At 45.7% G+C, this 17534-nt stretch overlaps 2 protein-coding genes across 2 annotated transcripts; both read left to right on the top strand.

The window, feature by feature from the left end:
• Positions 1-210: 210 nt before the first annotated feature.
• On the top strand, positions 211-17016 carry kiaa0586 (KIAA0586 ortholog; the record flags this gene model as incomplete). Its single annotated transcript, XM_084568476.1, has 15 exons — positions 211-680; positions 3434-3512; positions 3657-3936; positions 4451-4521; positions 4748-4817; positions 4894-4990; positions 5201-5312; positions 13982-14111; positions 14186-14463; positions 14915-14987; positions 15448-15642; positions 15717-15912; positions 16097-16273; positions 16679-16800; positions 16873-17016. Coding segments are annotated over exons 1-15 (2343 nt in total), but the record flags the coding sequence as incomplete, so codon positions are not given.
• irf2bpl (interferon regulatory factor 2 binding protein-like) lies at positions 5858-7798 on the top strand (the record flags this gene model as incomplete). The annotated part of the gene is made up of 1 exon (XM_084568982.1): positions 5858-7798. The coding sequence occupies one exon, from the start codon at positions 5858-5860 to the stop codon at positions 7796-7798; it is 1941 nt and encodes a 646-aa protein (XP_084425108.1).
• Positions 17017-17534: the final 518 nt, after the last annotated feature.

Genomic DNA, 17534 nt, shown 5'->3' with positions numbered 1-17534 from the left:
GGGCAGTATACACCATCGGGGGGCAGTATACACCAGCAACACACACAAAAATCCTAAACGAAGAAGAAGCAACCGGATGTTGCAGTGTTTTGTTGTCAGCAACTGTTGCTGTGCTTCCAGATTTCACAGTTTAACTTCAGTTTTCAGCAGCTGGGCTTTTTTTCTGATTTAAATATAATTTTAACTTTATAAACTTCTCTTTCTGCGCTGACTTCCGCCTCTCGTCGAGTTTTAACCGTTCTCCAGTTTTTATCCGGAACATGTTGGAGCGGGAAGTTTGAACGTTGATGTTAGCCTGCAGGCTAAGTGTTAGCTGACAGTCACAACAACTTTATTTAAAGGTGAGTTAACAACAGTCCGCATGTCCCAGGTGTGGTCTCAGGTGTGGTCTGAGGCCGACTCACAAACACACTTCAGTCCGGATCAGTCCTCCTGCAGCTCGGATACCGGGGACGTCTTAATCCGCACCACCCGGATTCCTCAGCCGGGCCGGGTACACGGACTAGGACCAAGACGAGGACCAGGACCGGGATCGGTCCAGATAACTGTCCAGAAGCTTCGGGACCCTCCCCGTGTCCAGCCCCCTCTGACCGAGCAGCAGCACCAACTGAGCGGCGGAACACTCAGACAGAAGCCGGATAACGGAGTTCCACTGCGGCCAGAGGCGGACTCTCAGCACGGTAGGAGTCTAGTTACGGTACAGGTGCTTTGTGTGCTTACGGTACAGGTGCTTTGTGTACTTACGGTACAGGTGCTTTGTGTGCTTACGGTACAGGTGCTTTGTGTGCTTACGGTACAGGTGCTTTGTGTACTTACGGTACAGGTGCTTTGTGTGCTTACGGTACAGGTGCTTTGTGTACTTACGGTACAGGTGCTTTGTGTACTTACGGTACAGGTGCAGGGTCACGCGAAATTAAAAAAACAAAAAAAACAATGAAAAAGAAAAAATATCTTGATTCTTGTTCAAGGCATCCGTCACTATTACTGTTCAACATGTCAAATCAGTTTACTGTATAATCAAGACAAATACTGGGTTATTGGTGACTGGGTTATTGGTGACTGGGTTATTAATGACTGGGTTATTAATGACTGGGTTATTAATGACTGGGTTATTGGTGACTGGGTTATTGGTGACTGGGTTATTAATGACTGGGTTATTAATGACTGGGTTATTGGTGACTGGGTTATTGGTGACTGGGTTATTAATGACTGGGTTATTAATGACTGGGTTATTGGTGACTGGGTTATTAATGACTGGGTTATTGGTGACTGGGTTATTGGTGACTGGGTTATTAATGACTGGGTTATTAATGACTGGGTTATTGGTGACTGGGTTATTGGTGACTGGGTTATTAATGACTGGGTTATTAATGACTGGGTTATTAATGACTGGGTTATTGGTGACTGGGTTATTGGTGACTGGGTTACTGGTGACTGGGTTATTGGTGACTGGGTTATTAATGACTGGGTTATTGGTGACTGGGTTATTGGTGACTGGGTTATTGATGACTGGGTTATTAATGACTGGGTTATTGATGACTGGGTTATTAATGACTGGGTTATTAATGACTGGGTTATTGATGACTGGGTTATTGGTGACTGGGTTATTGGTGACTGGGTTACTGGTGACTGGGTTATTGGTGACTGGGTTATTGATGACTGGGTTATTGATGACTGGGTTATTGGTGACTGGGTTATTAATGACTGGGTTATTGGTGATTGGGTTATTAATGACTGGGTTATTAATGACTGGGTTATTGGTGACTGGGTTATTGGTGACTGGGTTATTAATGACTGGGTTATTGGTGACTGGGTTATTGGTGATTGGGTTATTAATGACTGGGTTATTGGTGACTGGGTTATTAATGACTGGGTTATTGGTGACTGGGTTATTGGTGACTGGGTTATTGATGACTGGGTTATTGGTGACTGGGTTATTGGTGATTGGGTTATTAATGACTGGGTTATTGGTGACTGGGTTATTAATGACTGGGTTATTGGTGACTGGGTTATTGGTGACTGGGTTATTAATGACTGGGTTATTGATGACTGGGTTATTAATGACTGGGTTATTAATGACTGGGTTATTGGTGACTGGGTTATTGGTGACTGGGTTATTGATGACTGGGTTATTGGTGACTGGGTTATTAATGACTGGGTTATTAATGACTGGGTTATTAATGACTGGGTTATTGGTGACTGGGTTATTGGTGACTGGGTTATTAATGACTGGGTTATTGGTGACTGGGTTATTGGTGACTGGGTTATTGGTGATTGGGTTATTAATGACTGGGTTATTGGTGACTGGGTTATTGGTGATTGGGTTATTAATGACTGGGTTATTGGTGACTGGGTTACTGGTGACTGGGTTATTGATGACTGGGTTACTGGTGACTGGGTTACTGGTGACTGGGTAATTGGGGACTGGGTTATTGGTGACTGGGTTATTGATGACTGGGTTATTGATGACTGGGTTATTGGTGACTGGGTTACTGGTGACTGGGTAATTGGGGACTGGGTTATTGATGACTGGGTTATTGGTGACTGGGTTATTGATGACTGGGTTATTGGTGACTGGGTTACTGGTGACTGGGTAATTGGGGACTGGGTTATTGGTGACTGGGTTATTGGTGACTGGGTTATTGGTGACTGGGACCTCTGACAGACAGACAATAAAACCTTTGGGTCATTAACTGATGAGGTATTTATTGATGGGGTATTAACTGATGGGGTATTAACTGATGGGGTAATTATTGATGGGGTATTAACTGATGGGGTATTTATTGATGGGTCATTAACTGATGGGGTATTAACTGATGGGGTAAGTATTGATGGGTCTGCTAACTGCATCTGGATCCATTTGAGTGAACTGGGTGATCAGCTGTTCAGTTACCTGTTGCCTATGAACTCACCTGTTGATCTTTGTTGTTAAGACATGTCTTCAGTGATGAGTCACAAAGGGGCAGCACTAACTACAGGTGTGAACCCCCCGGGGACACAGTCAGAGACTTGTCCTGGAGACATGTTGTCTTGGCTGATATGTGCAGAGACATTCATTATAAATAATTAAGCTCTCTCTGATTTACTGATCTGATTCAGATCTCCTGGAGAATGATTTGATTTAATATTATTTGATGGTTTAAATGTTTTGATGTCAATGTTTTAATAAACATAACATACTGATGTAAAACTAATTTTTAGCAGAATTTACATTTGTGAAAATAATGAATTGTGTGTTTAATGTGGCCACCTCCCAGAGCAAAAATAAAGAATAAAGAGGACTTGAGCTGGAAGGACATATAAAGGACATTTTGATTTAAACACTGTATCAGAAGCTTTCTGTCACAATCATCGTGTGACTCGTGTTTGACTTTGTTTTATTGTTGTAGCTGCAGATTAGTATGTCGTGACTCTGACTCTGACTCTTTATCAGAAACCTCAGGACATTTCGTCCAGACGTCACGATTCATCACCGGAGGTCGAAACCTCGTTCTGGCAGCTCTGAAACAACGGTGAGAAAAACATTCAATTAACGGTGATTCAGTCTGAGACCAGGAGGAACCAGCCTTTAAATAATATTTAAATAACATAATAATAATAAATAATAAATAAATATAATAACAAATAATATTTCTTAATGTAAAATGTGACTGTAGGTTTACACCTGAACACCTTCCTGCTCCTTCATCTGGCTCCCATGGCGCCCCCAGGAGGAGGGTCAAAGTACAGCTGCTGGACCAGAGGCTGTCCCCGTCTACAACAAACCCCCAGGACGCTCCTGCTCTGAGCTCCCAGAATGCAGCAGGTGGAGTGGTGGACCAGATGGAGGCAGTGCGGTCTCCTGGTTGCCTAGGAAATGATAGCAACGCAGCTACAGCTACAGCTACAGCTGCTGCGTCTGCAGCTGCTGTAGCTGTAGCTGCTCCTCTCCTGAAGGTAACCCTCAGATCAGTTCACCTTGTTCAACAGGTGAACAATACATAGGTTCACATCACACAGGAGGCGGGGCTTCCCCGTAGTCTTTACTTGTTTACATGTGTCTACTTGTTTACATGTGTCTGCTTGTTTACATGTCTCTTTACTTGTTTACATGTGTCTTTACTTGTTTGTTTATGTGAATCTTTACTTGTTTACGTGTCTTTACTTGTTTACGTGTCTACTTGTTTACACGTGTCTTTACTTGTTTACATGTGTCTACTTGTTTACATATGTCTACTTGTTTACATGTCTCTTTACTTGTTTACACGTGTCTTTACTTGTTTACATGTCTCTTTACTTGTTTACACGTGTCTTTACTTGTTTACATGTCTCTTTACTTGTTTACATGTGTCTACTTGTTTACATATGTCTACTTGTTTACATGTCTCTTTACTTGTTTACACGTGTCTTTACTTGTTTACATGTCTCTTTACTTGTTTACATGTGTCTTTACTTGTTTACACATGTCCAGGCTCAGTCAGACATGGAGGTCCGAATGTCTCAGCTGGCTGACGGCGTCGAGAAGCTGCTGCAGGCTGACAGGTATGTGTCTCTGCAGTTAGCTAGCCGATGCTAACTCAGCCGTAGCAAAGTGTGGCTAATTCAGCTGCTAGTTGTGTCTCTGGCTGAAAAACACAAACTACAAAATCATCATCCAACTAATCGTCTGTTCCACACGTTAATATAATGAAAGATCAATATATGATCATGTTCTGACTCAGTAGCTCATTTATCTGTTAAGTTTAATTTAAAACATCACTGTCAGCAGGTCGCGGAGCCTGAGCCAGTGGTCGTTGCAGCACCTGGAGACTCTGCAGATCCAGCAGCAGCAGCTGCAGGTAAACTCACTCACCTGTTCAGGTGTTGCTGCTTCCTCATTGCTGTCTGTTTATTGGCTCCCTTTCCTTAAACCAGAGCCAGCTGGAGTCAGCCCTCAGTAGAGTGACCAGCCACACCCCCACGACCTCTGACCTCACAGCCCACCTGCAGGGCACACACCTGGATGCCGCAGGTAAACACAGACTTATTCATGTGTCAGTCGGAGAGATGAACCGACTGCCAGGTGGCAGCAGGTGTCACTGAAACTGTACAGATGGAGTGTTACCACGGCAACACGATGCTATGATTAATGAGTTTGTGAATACAAGGTTGTCATGGTGACCAGGGAGTTTGCAGCAGCTATTTATAGTGTGTCATGTTCTTCTTCGTTTATTTCTCTCAGCTAATAGCCGCTCTGCACCTGCTGCTGCTGCTGCTTCTGCTGCTGGTGCTGTGGAAACCACTCCTGTTGTCATGGATACCCACCACTGTGACCGATGTCCAGATCAGTCCAGGTGAGTGGAGGCTGAGTTTGTCTCCGACTGTACCAACTAATGAGAGGACGTCACATGATCCCATTTTCAGTCTGATGTCTGGATCCATGGTTCTGGGTGATCCAGGTGATCCAGGTGATCCAGATCAAATATATGATTAAACCTACAGTAACAGACCATAATAAGATACATTAACATTTACTTTATGTAATTAATATTCAATCAGGTATGAAAACGTATAAAGGCAAAATAATGACTGTAACAGATAGTGGCCATAAACAGCTTGATATAAAATATAAAATATATATGAATTATTATAATAATAAATAAAAAAATGAAACGACTCTATGAGGTGTGTGGAGGGTGTAATTTATGCCGAAACCAAACGCAGACTACCCCCCACCCCCACCCCCCCCCCCCAACCCCCACCCCTCCCTCCTCTGCAGCAGTCGGGGCTGCAGAGGGACGAACAATAACCTGAGCCAGGGTGGAGGCTCCAGCGTCTGTTCGGGAGGTTGGTGAGAGCGGCTGCCGAGGACAGAGGGGGGGAGCCGGGCTGAGGGAAGATGTCCTCCCCGCAGGTCTCCTCGTCCCGCAGACAGTCGTGTTATCTGTGCGACCTGCCCCGCATGCCCTGGGCCATGATCTGGGACTTCACCGAAGCCGTGTGTCGGGGCTGCGTCAATTACGAGGGCGCGGACCGGATCGAGTTCGTCATCGAGACAACCCGCCACCTGAAGCGGGCCCACGGCTTCCAGGACACCCGGAGTCCCGCAGGGGGACCGCCGCCTCCATCACACCAGCAGCCGACCCTAACGAAGAGCCAGGCGGCGTTACTGGTCGGGAAAGAGCCGGCGGGTCCGCCGAACCACGACCACCTCCAGACGGACGGACCGGGGAAGTCTCAGCCCGGTTTGGACCGATACCCGCTCGGAACCGACAGCCGGGCTCGGTTTGATTACCGACTGCCTAACGGACTCGGAACCTTTAAACTGGACGACGGACCTCCGGAGCTGAACCGACAGAGCCCGAACAGAAGCAGGAGCCACGGGGGGTTGTTGTCAGGCCCGGGACAGATGAACGTACCACCGAACCTGCTGCCCCAAACCCTGCTCAACGGACCGGCCCCACATGGCGCAGCGAGCAGAGCCGCTCCGCAGAGCTCCGTGGTCGGTGTCTCGCTGTCTGACCCGGGGGGAAAGCGGCCCGCCTCGGTGTCAAGTGTGGACCAGGAGCTGAAGGAGAAGCAGCGGAACGCGGAGGTTCTGGCCGAGCTGAGCGACAGCCTCCGGAACCGCCAGGAGGAGTGGGCCAGCAAACCCAAACCCGTCCGCGACACGCTGGTGGTTCTGTCCGGCTGCACCCCGTTCGATGTCCGCTTCAAGAAGGACCACGGGCTGGTCGGCAGGGTGTTCTCCTTCGACGCCGTGTCCAAACCCGGTCTGGACTACGAGCTGAAGCTCTTCATCGAGTACCCCAGCGGCTCCGGGACCGTGTTCTCCAGCGCGTCGGGGGTGGCCAAGCAGATGTACCAAGACTGCATGAAGGACCTGGGCCGAGGTTTGTCGTCCGGATTTAAATACCTGGAGTACGAGAAGAAGCACGGCTCCGGGGACTGGCGGCTGCTCGGGGACCTGCTGCCGGAGCCGCTGCGCTCCTTCAGGGAGAGTGTGGGGGGAGACATGCTGCCACAGCCGCACATCGACGGCAGCTTCCCGCTGCTTCCCACCTCCCTGCTGCTCCCGGGCCGACCTCTGGCTGCTGGCACCGGGAGCAGCAGCTCCAGAGGCGGCGTGAGGAAGAGGAGAGCGTCCCCGGAGCCGGACTCAGCCGAGGCCGGCTTGAGGCTGACCGAGGAGCAGCAGAGGCAGCAGTGGATCAACAGCCAGACCGAGGCCCTCAGACTCTCCTTGGCTGCGGGCTCCTTCGCCGGGCCGCCGCCTTCTCTCGGACCGGGACACTCGGGTCGGGTCACGCCTCCAGAACCGAGCGCGCCCCCGCAGAACGGACAGTCCCCGATGGCCGCGCTCATGTCGGTCGCGGAAACGCTCGTGAACGCGCACTCTCCGAACAAGGACAGAGATTCGGTTCAGTCCAGCTCCTCCTCCTCCAGACATGCCAGCAGCAGCCCGCTGTCCCCCGCCTCCGTGTCCGGCCAGAGGCGCCTCTCCTCCCGAAGCGGAGATCCGTCGCAGTCGGGGGGAGGCTTGGATCCGCTCCCGCACGACTCCCCCATGGCCACCAGCGGGCCTCTGTGCTGCACCATCTGCCACGAACGCCTGGAGGACACACACTTCGTTCAGTGTCCTTCCGTCCCGAACCACAAGTTCTGTTTCCCCTGCTCCAGAGAGAGCATCAAGGCCCAGGGAGCCTCCGGGGAGGTGTACTGCCCCAGCGGGGACAAGTGTCCGCTGGTCGGCTCCACCGTGCCCTGGGCCTTCATGCAGGGGGAGATAGCGACCATCCTGGCGGGAGAGGTGAAGGTGAAGAAGGAGCGAGACCCCTGAGGAGGAGGAGGAGGAGGAGGAGGAGGAGGATGAAGACCTGGAGCTCAGCCACAGATTATTGATCAGAATGTTAAAACAATTAATATTAATATTCACTTCATTGATAGGAAACAGATTTAAAGACTTTCAGACATTTTTCATCTTAAAACTCCATCAGCTGATTCTCTTTTCAGTTAATTAGTTACTTTTAATTTATGTTAATTGATTCATTAATTAATCATATGAAATAATCAGCGTCTAATTTAAAACACTGGGTTTCAACAGGATTCACTGATTCACCACATCATAAATAGTATTAGTTTGATGATGATGATGAAGATGTACAGTCACTGTGTTTTCTATGGACTGAACGTCTGAATAATATAAAGAATAAAATGTTGTTTTATGAGAATAATGAAGTAATTAGATGAATGAATAAATTCATCTGTTTGTGTTAAAACATCTAAAATAACTCATGATGTTTGTTTTTTCTAACTGGACCCAGTTTAAATGAAAAATGACTGAAACACTTAATAATCAGAACAGATGAAGTGATGTTGATTTAAGAGGAATCAGATCACTGCAGCTTTAACATTAATTAATTAATTTTAGTTGATTCATCAGGAAATATTTGAGTTCACTCAATTCATTTTATTAAAGCTGCAGACGACGTCCTGGTTTGTCCTCAGCGCTTCATGTTTGAACGATAAATACTATAAATACTTCTGATCCTGGTCCTGATCCTGATTCTGATTCTGATCCTGATTCTGATTCTGATTCTGATTCTGATCCTGGTCCTGATCCTGGTCCTGGTCCTGATTCTGATTCTGATTCTGATTCTGATCCTGATTCTGATTCTGATTCTGATTCTGGTCCTGGTCCTGGTCCTGATTCTGATTCTGATTCTGATTCTGATCCTGATTCTGATTCTGATTCTGATTCTGATCCTGATCCTGATCCTGATTCTGATTCTGGTCCTGGTCCTGGTCCTGGTCCTGATCCTGGTCCTGGTCCTGATTCTGATCCTGGTCCTGATCCTGGTCCTGGTCCTGATTCCGATTCTGATTCTGATTCTGATTCTGATCTGTTCAACGTGTAGAAACAACTTGAATTTAACAGATTGTCTGCCGGCGTCCACAGAGACAGTTCAGACCAAATCTGAAACAGATTAGACAGTTCTGATGATCATCATCAAGAAGCTGCAGATGATCAGAAATCACCAAATATATTAATATTATTTATTTATGATATTGATTGAGTTGGTTTCCTGATCAGGTTCATTTCTAGGCTCTAGATCTGGAGTTTATCCATCGTGCTCCATCTTATCTGATCCTCTCAGAGATTTATGAAGTGTGAATAGTTTATACCTGGGACAGTGTGAGTCAGTTTTCAGTTTGTTTTATCTAAAGTCGTGTCTATTTATTTCTTATAGAAAGTTTAATTTAAAAAATCGTCTTCAGACGTTTGAATGAAATGTTTTGTACTTTGTAATTAATGATTGATCATGTACTATAGTTTTTGTCTTTGGTTTATTTTTGCTGCAATAAAACCTTTTTGTTTTAGTTTGTTTTTTCTTTATATTGTGGGTTCGGTTCTGGTCCAGTGGTTTCATAAAACCATTCAACTGATGAAACAGGTCTGACCTTGTAACGTGCCTTTGAGCTGAGTCAGTTGTAATAAATTTCTAATTTAACCTTTTTAGTCAAATGTGACTTTTTATTGACCTGTGAGTTTAGTCGGTGGTGACCACTCTTCTTTATTCACTGAAATGTTTTCAGTCGTCATGAATTCAGACACATTACAGAAACAAACTCTGATTCAGTAGAATAATATGGGATTAATAGATTAATATGAGATTGATAGATTAATATGGGATTAATAGATCAACATAGGATCAATAGATTAATATGGGATTTTATTTATTTATATTGAGTTAATTGTCCTGGATGTGAAAGTACATGGAGACTAAGATCAATAACAAAGGTTAAATTCAGTGTGTTACTCAGTCTGACCTTTAACCCCTGAAGGTTTGATCTTATTAATTTCTAGTGATGTGTATGAATTTCTAAATGAACTAAATATGGTAAAAGGAGCATCAGCTTGAGTCTTTTTTCTATCTGTATCACTGCAGTCAGTTTTCTCCTCCTCCTCTGTTGCCATGGAGTGAACTATGGTTTCCATGGTTACCAGCTTCCCATTTGAAAACATCATGTGCTGAGAAAACGTTTAAAGCTGAACTGAACCGTTAGTTGACCGTAACCCAGTGACCAGTGTAGTTCTAACCACAGTGATAACTAATGTTCAATGAAATTAATCCGACTATGAATGTAACACTCCTCCCCCGTCCTCCCCCCCCCGTCCCCCGTCCTCGCACCTTTAATGTCAGTAACCCAGAACATCCTCACCCCTCCCCCCGCCAGGAACTCCCTCCAGCTGCAGCATTCAGACGTCTCTTTGTGTCTTTGTCTTCTCTCATTGGTTGATGTGTTGAAGCTCTTTTCTGTCGAGATTTGGTCCATTTCTCACTCGAGTGAGTCAAACCTTTAGCTCACGTGGGTTAACCTTTGTTTTAACTAGAGATGCACCGGATCCTGATTTTTAGGATCCTGCCGGATACCGGATCCACTGCTTAAGATCCTGCCGGATCCGGAACCGGATCCGGATCCTACTCCGATCATCAGCTTGTACATTATGTAAGGGATAATGACACCTCGAAGGGCATTATCCCGCTTATACCATGGTCACTTACGAAAGAAATAAATATTTAATCAATTGATAATACTTTAACGTGTTTTAGAGTTAAAATCGTGAGCGTTTTTTTATTTTTACAAGTCGAGCGCACTATTTAATATCTCCCGTATGCAGGCGTTGGCCATAGCGACCCGACCGCAGCAGTTGATCAGTGATGGGAAGTGAGATGATGGCTTAACCTTACGTTATGTGATACGAAGTATCATTTCAGAAGGCCAGTGCTACTTGTGTGTGTCCAGAGAATGATGCGAAATTTTGTTTCAAAGAATCAAAGTTCACAGATAGTTTCCTAAATCGTTTTCTTTGTGTTTATCTCGTCCTTGTCATCCTCTAATTCGTTCAATTCCTCCGGTGTCACCTCCTTGTGTCGCTTCCCCTTTTTCTTTTCATATTCTCTTCTGTCTTTTCCTTCTGCTGCATTCCAGTCTTCAAAGTTGTCAAACTCACCAAATAAGTTAAAAGAAATGATAAAATCACTCATGTTTTGTCTGTTTTGCGATGAATAAACTGTGAAATAACGTTGAGTCTCCGTTGCCATGGTTACCATCTAGCGTTTGAGCCAGCGCAATAATTTAGAACTGTCATCAGGCAATTTGACGGAACGTCTTTCCTAGGTGTACATTATCACTTTTTAACCCACACCCTCCAGCCAATCAGAATCGAGTATTCACCCAGACCATGGTATAAAATGCAGTAAAACAGCGGAGATGTTGAGTACACTTTAACGTTTTTACCTCGAGACAAACTTTGACAGCAAAGCGTGCATATCGCATGACTTGAATCTCCCTCTACCAGTTTAAAGTACTGCCACACAGCACTTTTTCGGCTCCCTGCTTCCATTTCCGACGAGGACTGCTAACACAATGTAGTGGATGGCTTCTCTAAACATTAACCGCGTAATCACGTTCTTCCGGGTCCGGATCCGGTTGCCACGCTAGGTATCCGGCAGTAACCGGACCCCATAAAAACGCCATTATCCGGCCGGATCCGGATCCGGAACCTGGATCCGGTGCATCTCTAGTTTTAACGTAGGTTAACCTGTAGCTCACATGGGTCAAACCTTTAGCTCTCATGGGTAAAACCTTTAGCTCATGTAGGTTAACCTTTAGCTCACATGGGTCAAACCCTTAGCTCCTGTGGGTCAAACCTTTATCTCATGTAGGTTAACCTTTAGCTCACATGGGTCAAACCTTTAGCTCACATGGGTCAAACCTTTAGCTCACATGGGTTAACCTTTGCTTCACATAGGTTAACCTTTAGCTCACATGGGTCAAACCTTTAGCTCACGTGGGTTAACCTTTAGCTCATGTAGGTTAACCTTTAGCTCATGTAGGTTAACATTTAGCACATGTTTGTCAAACCTTTAGCTCACGTGGGTCAAACCTTTAGCTCATGTAGGTTAACCTTTAGCTCACATGGGTCAAACCTTTAGCTCACATGGGTTAACCTTTGCTTCACATAGGTTAATCTTTAGCTCACATGGGTCAAACCTTTAGCTCACGTGGGTTAACCTTTAGCTCATGTAGGTTAACCTTTAGCTCATGTAGGTTAACATTTAGCTCATGTGGGTCAAACCTTTAGCTCACGTGGGTAAAACCTTTGCTTCACATAGGTTAACCTTTAGCTCACATGGGTCAAACCTTTAGCTCACGTGGGTTAACCTTTAGCTCATGTAGGTTAACCTTTAGCTCATGTAGGTTAACATTTAGCTCATGTGGGTCAAACCTTTAGCTCACGTGGGTAAAACCTTTGCTTCACATAGGTTAACCTTTAGCTCTCATGGGTAAAACCTTTAGCTCGTGTAGGTTAACCTTTAGCTCACGTGGGTCAAACCTTTAGCTCATGTAGGCTAACCTTTAGCTCACGTGGGTCAAACCTTTAGCTCATGTAGGCTAACCTTTAGCTCACATGGGTCAAACCTTTAGCTCCTGTGGGTCAAACCTTTAGCTCACGTGGGTTAACCTTTAGCTCACATGGGTCAAACCTTTAGCTCACGTGGGTTAACCTTTGTTTCACGTAGGTTAACTTTTAGCTCACATGGGTCAAACCTTTAGCTCACGTGGGTTAACCTTTGTTTCACGTAGGTTAACCTTTAGCTCTCATGGGTCAAACCTTTCGCTCACGTAAGTTAACCTTTAGCTCACGTAGGTTAACCTTTTGCTCACGTGGGTTAAGCTTTGTTTCACATAGGTTAACCTTTAGCTCTCATGGGTCAAACCTTTAGCTCACGTGGGTTAACCTTTGTTTCACATAGGTTAACCTTTAGCTCTCATGGGTCAAACCTTTCGCTCACGTAAGTTAACCTTTAGCTCACGTAGGTTAACCTTTTGCTCACGTGGGTTAAGCTTTGTTTCACATAGGTTAACCTTTAGCTCTCATGGGTCAAACCTTTAGCTCACGTGGGTTAACCTTTGTTTCACATAGGTTAACCTTTAGCTCTCATGGGTCAAACCTTTAGCTCACGTGGGTTAACCTTTGTTTCACATAGGTTAACCTTTAACTCTCATGGGTCAAACCTTTAGCTCACATGGGTCAAACCTTTAGCTCACGTGGGTCAAACCTTTAGCTCACATGGGTTAACCTTTAGCTCATGTAGGTTAACCTTTAGCTCACGTGGGTTAACCTTTATTTCACGTAGGTTAACCTTTAGCTCATGTAGGTTAACCTTTAGCTCATGTGGGTCAAACCTTTGTTTCATGTAGGTTAACCTTTAGCTCTCATGGGTAAAACCTTTAGCTCACGTAGGTCAAACCTTTAGCTCATGTAGGTTAACCTTTAGCTCACGTGGGTCAAACCTTTATCTCACGTGGGTTAACCTTTATTTCACCTTTAGCTCACATGGGTCAAACCTTTGTTTCACGTAGGTTAACCTTTAGATCATGTGGGCTAACCTTTAGCGGAGGAGTAGGATAAAACAAAAGAGGAGGAAAGGAGTTAACCGAGGGCTGTTTCACTTCCTTCATCTCTGTGAGTGGACACTACTCTCCTGCATCAGCATGCCTGTTCCCTGTTGCTATGGGAAAGTTCTGAGGCGTTGCCTAGCAACAGCAACACCAATGTTCAGTGAGTCTGGGCAGTGATGGTGGCAGCCATTTTATTTAGTCATTAAACACTTGATTACTTGTCTTTGAGTGATGCTGCCGTTCATGGACCTTTAACTTGACCTTTAACCTTCGGACCAGTGATAATATAAACTTCATTCATATGAGCGTTTTGATTAATACCCGGTGAGTTGAATATTCTCCTGGCTTCTGAGTTCAGACTGTTGTCTCCATCTAGAGGGTTGAGTCCAGATTTGGTTCTGACCCGAGTCCTTTAATGTGGGTTAAGCTCCCCAGTATCACAGCTGTTATTTAGTCCAGTTAGTTTCATAGAGTCATAAGACGCTGGAAACCAACACTTGGACCTCAGCATCTCTGTCTCTGATGAATTATTTCTGTGTTTTAAATTCAGGAATGAAAGGTGTCTCCCAGGAAAACACCTGCCGTCCTCAGCCAATCACAGTCAGGAGCTGCTGAGGAGAGCCAGTGAGGTGATGCAGGAGGTGGGACGTTTGAAGACTGAGATGAAGATGCAACGGACTGTGAGTAGACAAGTAAAACTGAGACTGAGATTTACTTTGTTGATCTAAAGTGTGAATGTCTTTCTGTCGTCCAGCAGCCACAAGGTTCTTTGAAATCCTCCAGAACTGCAGCAGACCGCCATCACCTACAAATCCATACCCAACAGTCTCAGCCCGTTCAGAACCAGTCCAGATCTCCAGACCTTCAGCAGTCTCGGTCTGTCCGGGTTCCTTCCATGCTGGAGGAGGCGGGTCATGTTCTCCGTCAGGTTCAGAGACAGAAGAAACTTGTTGAGGAGAACCTGGAAGCTCTGCTGAGAGTCAAGGCCGGAGAGATCCTACACTGTCAGCTTGAAGCGCTGGCTGCTAACAGGTAGCTAATGCTAACTGTCAACTCATAGTCCTGCTAGCTAACGCACACACACACACTTTGAGTAGCATTAAAGCTGCATGACAAACCAAGCTGATTAGCCTGAAGCGTGGCTAACACACTGCTAATTGCCAACTGTCGGCTAACACACTGCTAACTGCTAACTGTAGGCTAACACACTGCTAACTGTAGGCTAACACACTGCTAACTGTCAGCTAACACTATTTTAGATTTAGATTCAAGGATGATTATTAAATATTCAGCGTTTTTGCTTCTAGAATAATCCTTAGAGGTTAAAGGTTAGAGGTGAGAGGCCGGTTCAATCACTGTCTCTCTGTTTAGTAGTTAGCATGTCTCTGCTGCTTTGTATTCTCCTCATCTAATTAATAAAGGTGAAAGCCAGTTTCCTCAGAACAACCACAGAAGACGAGTGATCTGTTTGTGTCCTCTGCAGAGACTGGACCGAGGAGGTTCGGATCAAGAAGACAGTGGATGCCTGGATCAACTCTTTATCCAGAGACATCCAGGTGAGTTCCCAGCAGGTCTCACAAAGGTAAATCCAGGAGGAAACATGAGCAGCAGCATCCAGCTCATTGTTGTGATTCTTCCTCTCTGGGTTCTTCTCAGAAAATCAATGAAATGTGGCGTTGCTGCCACCAACTGTTGTGTCACTGATATGACAGCAGGAGTTATAATCAGTCCAAACACAGAAAAAGACCCTAACCATGTTCAGACTACAGACAATGGGTCAGGGGACACACCATCTCTGGAGGTGTGTCCCCTGACCATAAATACATCAACATGTCAACCTGCTTCAGTCACATGTAGAAAGTTGTTTCACGTGAATGTAATTGCAGTTATCACTTTGTATCTTTGTCGTCTTCATCTCCTTTTTTGTTGTTTCGTCTTCTTCTTCTCCTTCTTCTGCTGCTCCCCTGTGAGCACCACAGACAAGAAGAGACTCATGGACCTCCTCTTTCTCCTCAGGCTGAGATAACCTCTGAGGACCAGGCACTGACACAGCAGAGAGCTGCTGGGAGCTCCACCCACATGAGGAACGGAAAGCCAGTGAATGCGCTCAGAGAAACAGGAAGTAAGCCGGTGGCAGGGACAGTAAGCCGAGGACAGAGAGCTGGACAGAGAGCTGGACAGAGAGCTGGACAGAGAGCTGGACAGAGAGCGGTAGGACTCTTCTACCAGTGACAGATTTATTGATCTGATCAATAGTAAAGTGATGACTGATGGTTTGTGTGCAGGCATCAGACTCAGGTGGACGGACGGACAGCGAGCCAGTGGAGGAGGTAGGAGAGTCCTACCTGAGCCGTCTGTACGGCAGAGCTCCATATGAAGGTCTGAGACGAACCTTGAAGAAGAGTCCGTACCTTCGCTTCAGCTCACCTGCCTCACCTGTCAGCAGGAAGCTCCGCCCCCGACTGGTGGAGAGCGTCCGAGGTCAGAATACACATTTAAAGTGTCCTCAGCTGTCTGTCCCAGAGGATCCTCCTTCATACATGTATCAGACAGCAGGAGGACACCAGTGACATCATGACGGTTCATTACTGAAACCTTTAAACCTTTTCTACTTGCTGACACCTGGATGAACCTTGGTGACTGACGTTCAGGCGTTTCTCCTCAGGTGTGAAGCTGAAGTCCTGTAAGACTCAGACCAGTCTGGCTCCTCCCCTCGGCCTGTCACCGAGACGACCTCAGCGTCACCGTGTTTTCAGCTCCTCCCACCTGACATCAGGTGACCCCGCTGACCTCCCTGTGACTCCCACAGACGGCATCCCTGTTGCCATGGCGATCCCTCTGAGTCAGTAACCTGATGAACACATGTTGATCTATTAATGCATTGATTACTTCAGCTGGTTGTGACCTGATCAGTGATTATTGATCATGTTTGGAAGCTGTCAGATAAAAGCGAGTTCAGGTTCTGACCTCTTCATCATCTAGGAGCGCGTTAGCCGCCAAAGAGTCTGAATGGATCATACAATTTTACAGCACCTGTTTTTTTAAATATTAGAAACATGAAATGAAAGGGAGTTTGATTTGTGCTGCTCTGGTTTCAGGCTGGATTTTATGAATATATCTTGAGACAATTTGTTTTGTTATTGACTCTTTATAAATAATAATTGAATTGAGTTGGAATCAGTCCAACCACACAGAAATAAATCTAACGTCCTGTGTTAAGAAATATTACACCTGTCTCCTCCCGCAGCCCGTCCCAGGATAGACTCTTCCTCCAGGTGTGAGCATACACAGGAATTGACATCCCAACCCATGGCTCCTCCCACTTGTGTAGTGTCCATGGCTAGCGCAGCACCTGAACCAGAGCGACAGGTGAGCCCTTCATAGAAGTGAAGTTATCTATAGTGACAGGAACAAGTCTGAGGTCTGTTTATGTGTCGACAGGAGCCTAAAGCTGATGAAGCTCAGTCTCCTCCTCTTCCTCCAACAAACACTGTCGACATCCTTGAGAGGAAGAGCAGCGAAGATGAGCAAGAAGAAGAGAACGTCTTTCCTGGATCTGACTTCCTGTCTGTTGCTGATGTTCAGGTATTTACTGTGTTTACAGGTTAATTAAAATATGATCTCCGTTAGTCAGGAGGTGCGTTTGATTCACTGATCTTTAAACAGGTACGCCAACAGGAACATCATGTAGACATTCACTGACACATTGTGAACACATGAATAACGGTCCGTGCATGTTTTTGGTATTTCAAGTTTGCTGTTAAATCCCAAAAAAAAAAAGAAACCAAGGGAAGTTAATGTTTAAATAGGAATATCTGTGGGTGAAGCCCATCAGAAACGTGATTAGCCAGAGGACTGAACTTTGCTAAAACACCAGAGCACATTCAAGTGACCTAATCACCACATCACCGCCGCAGACGGAGACAAACTGTCCCCCCTCAATGACAGGTTAATGGACACGAGTCAGTTTCTGATGGCCTAAACCTTCAGATGTTCCTGTTTAAACCTCAACTTCCCTCCAGTCCCTTAGAACTGAAGCCCTCCTGTCCTCCACTCGTTACCTGTATTAATTGCACCAGTTTGAACTCGTTATCTGTATAAAA

The sequence above is a fragment of the Chelon labrosus genome (assembly GCF_963514085.1).
Source record: "Chelon labrosus genome assembly, chromosome: 20".
NCBI classification, from domain to species: domain Eukaryota; kingdom Metazoa; phylum Chordata; class Actinopteri; order Mugiliformes; family Mugilidae; genus Chelon; species Chelon labrosus.
This window is presented reverse-complemented; position numbering and strand designations above follow the sequence as displayed.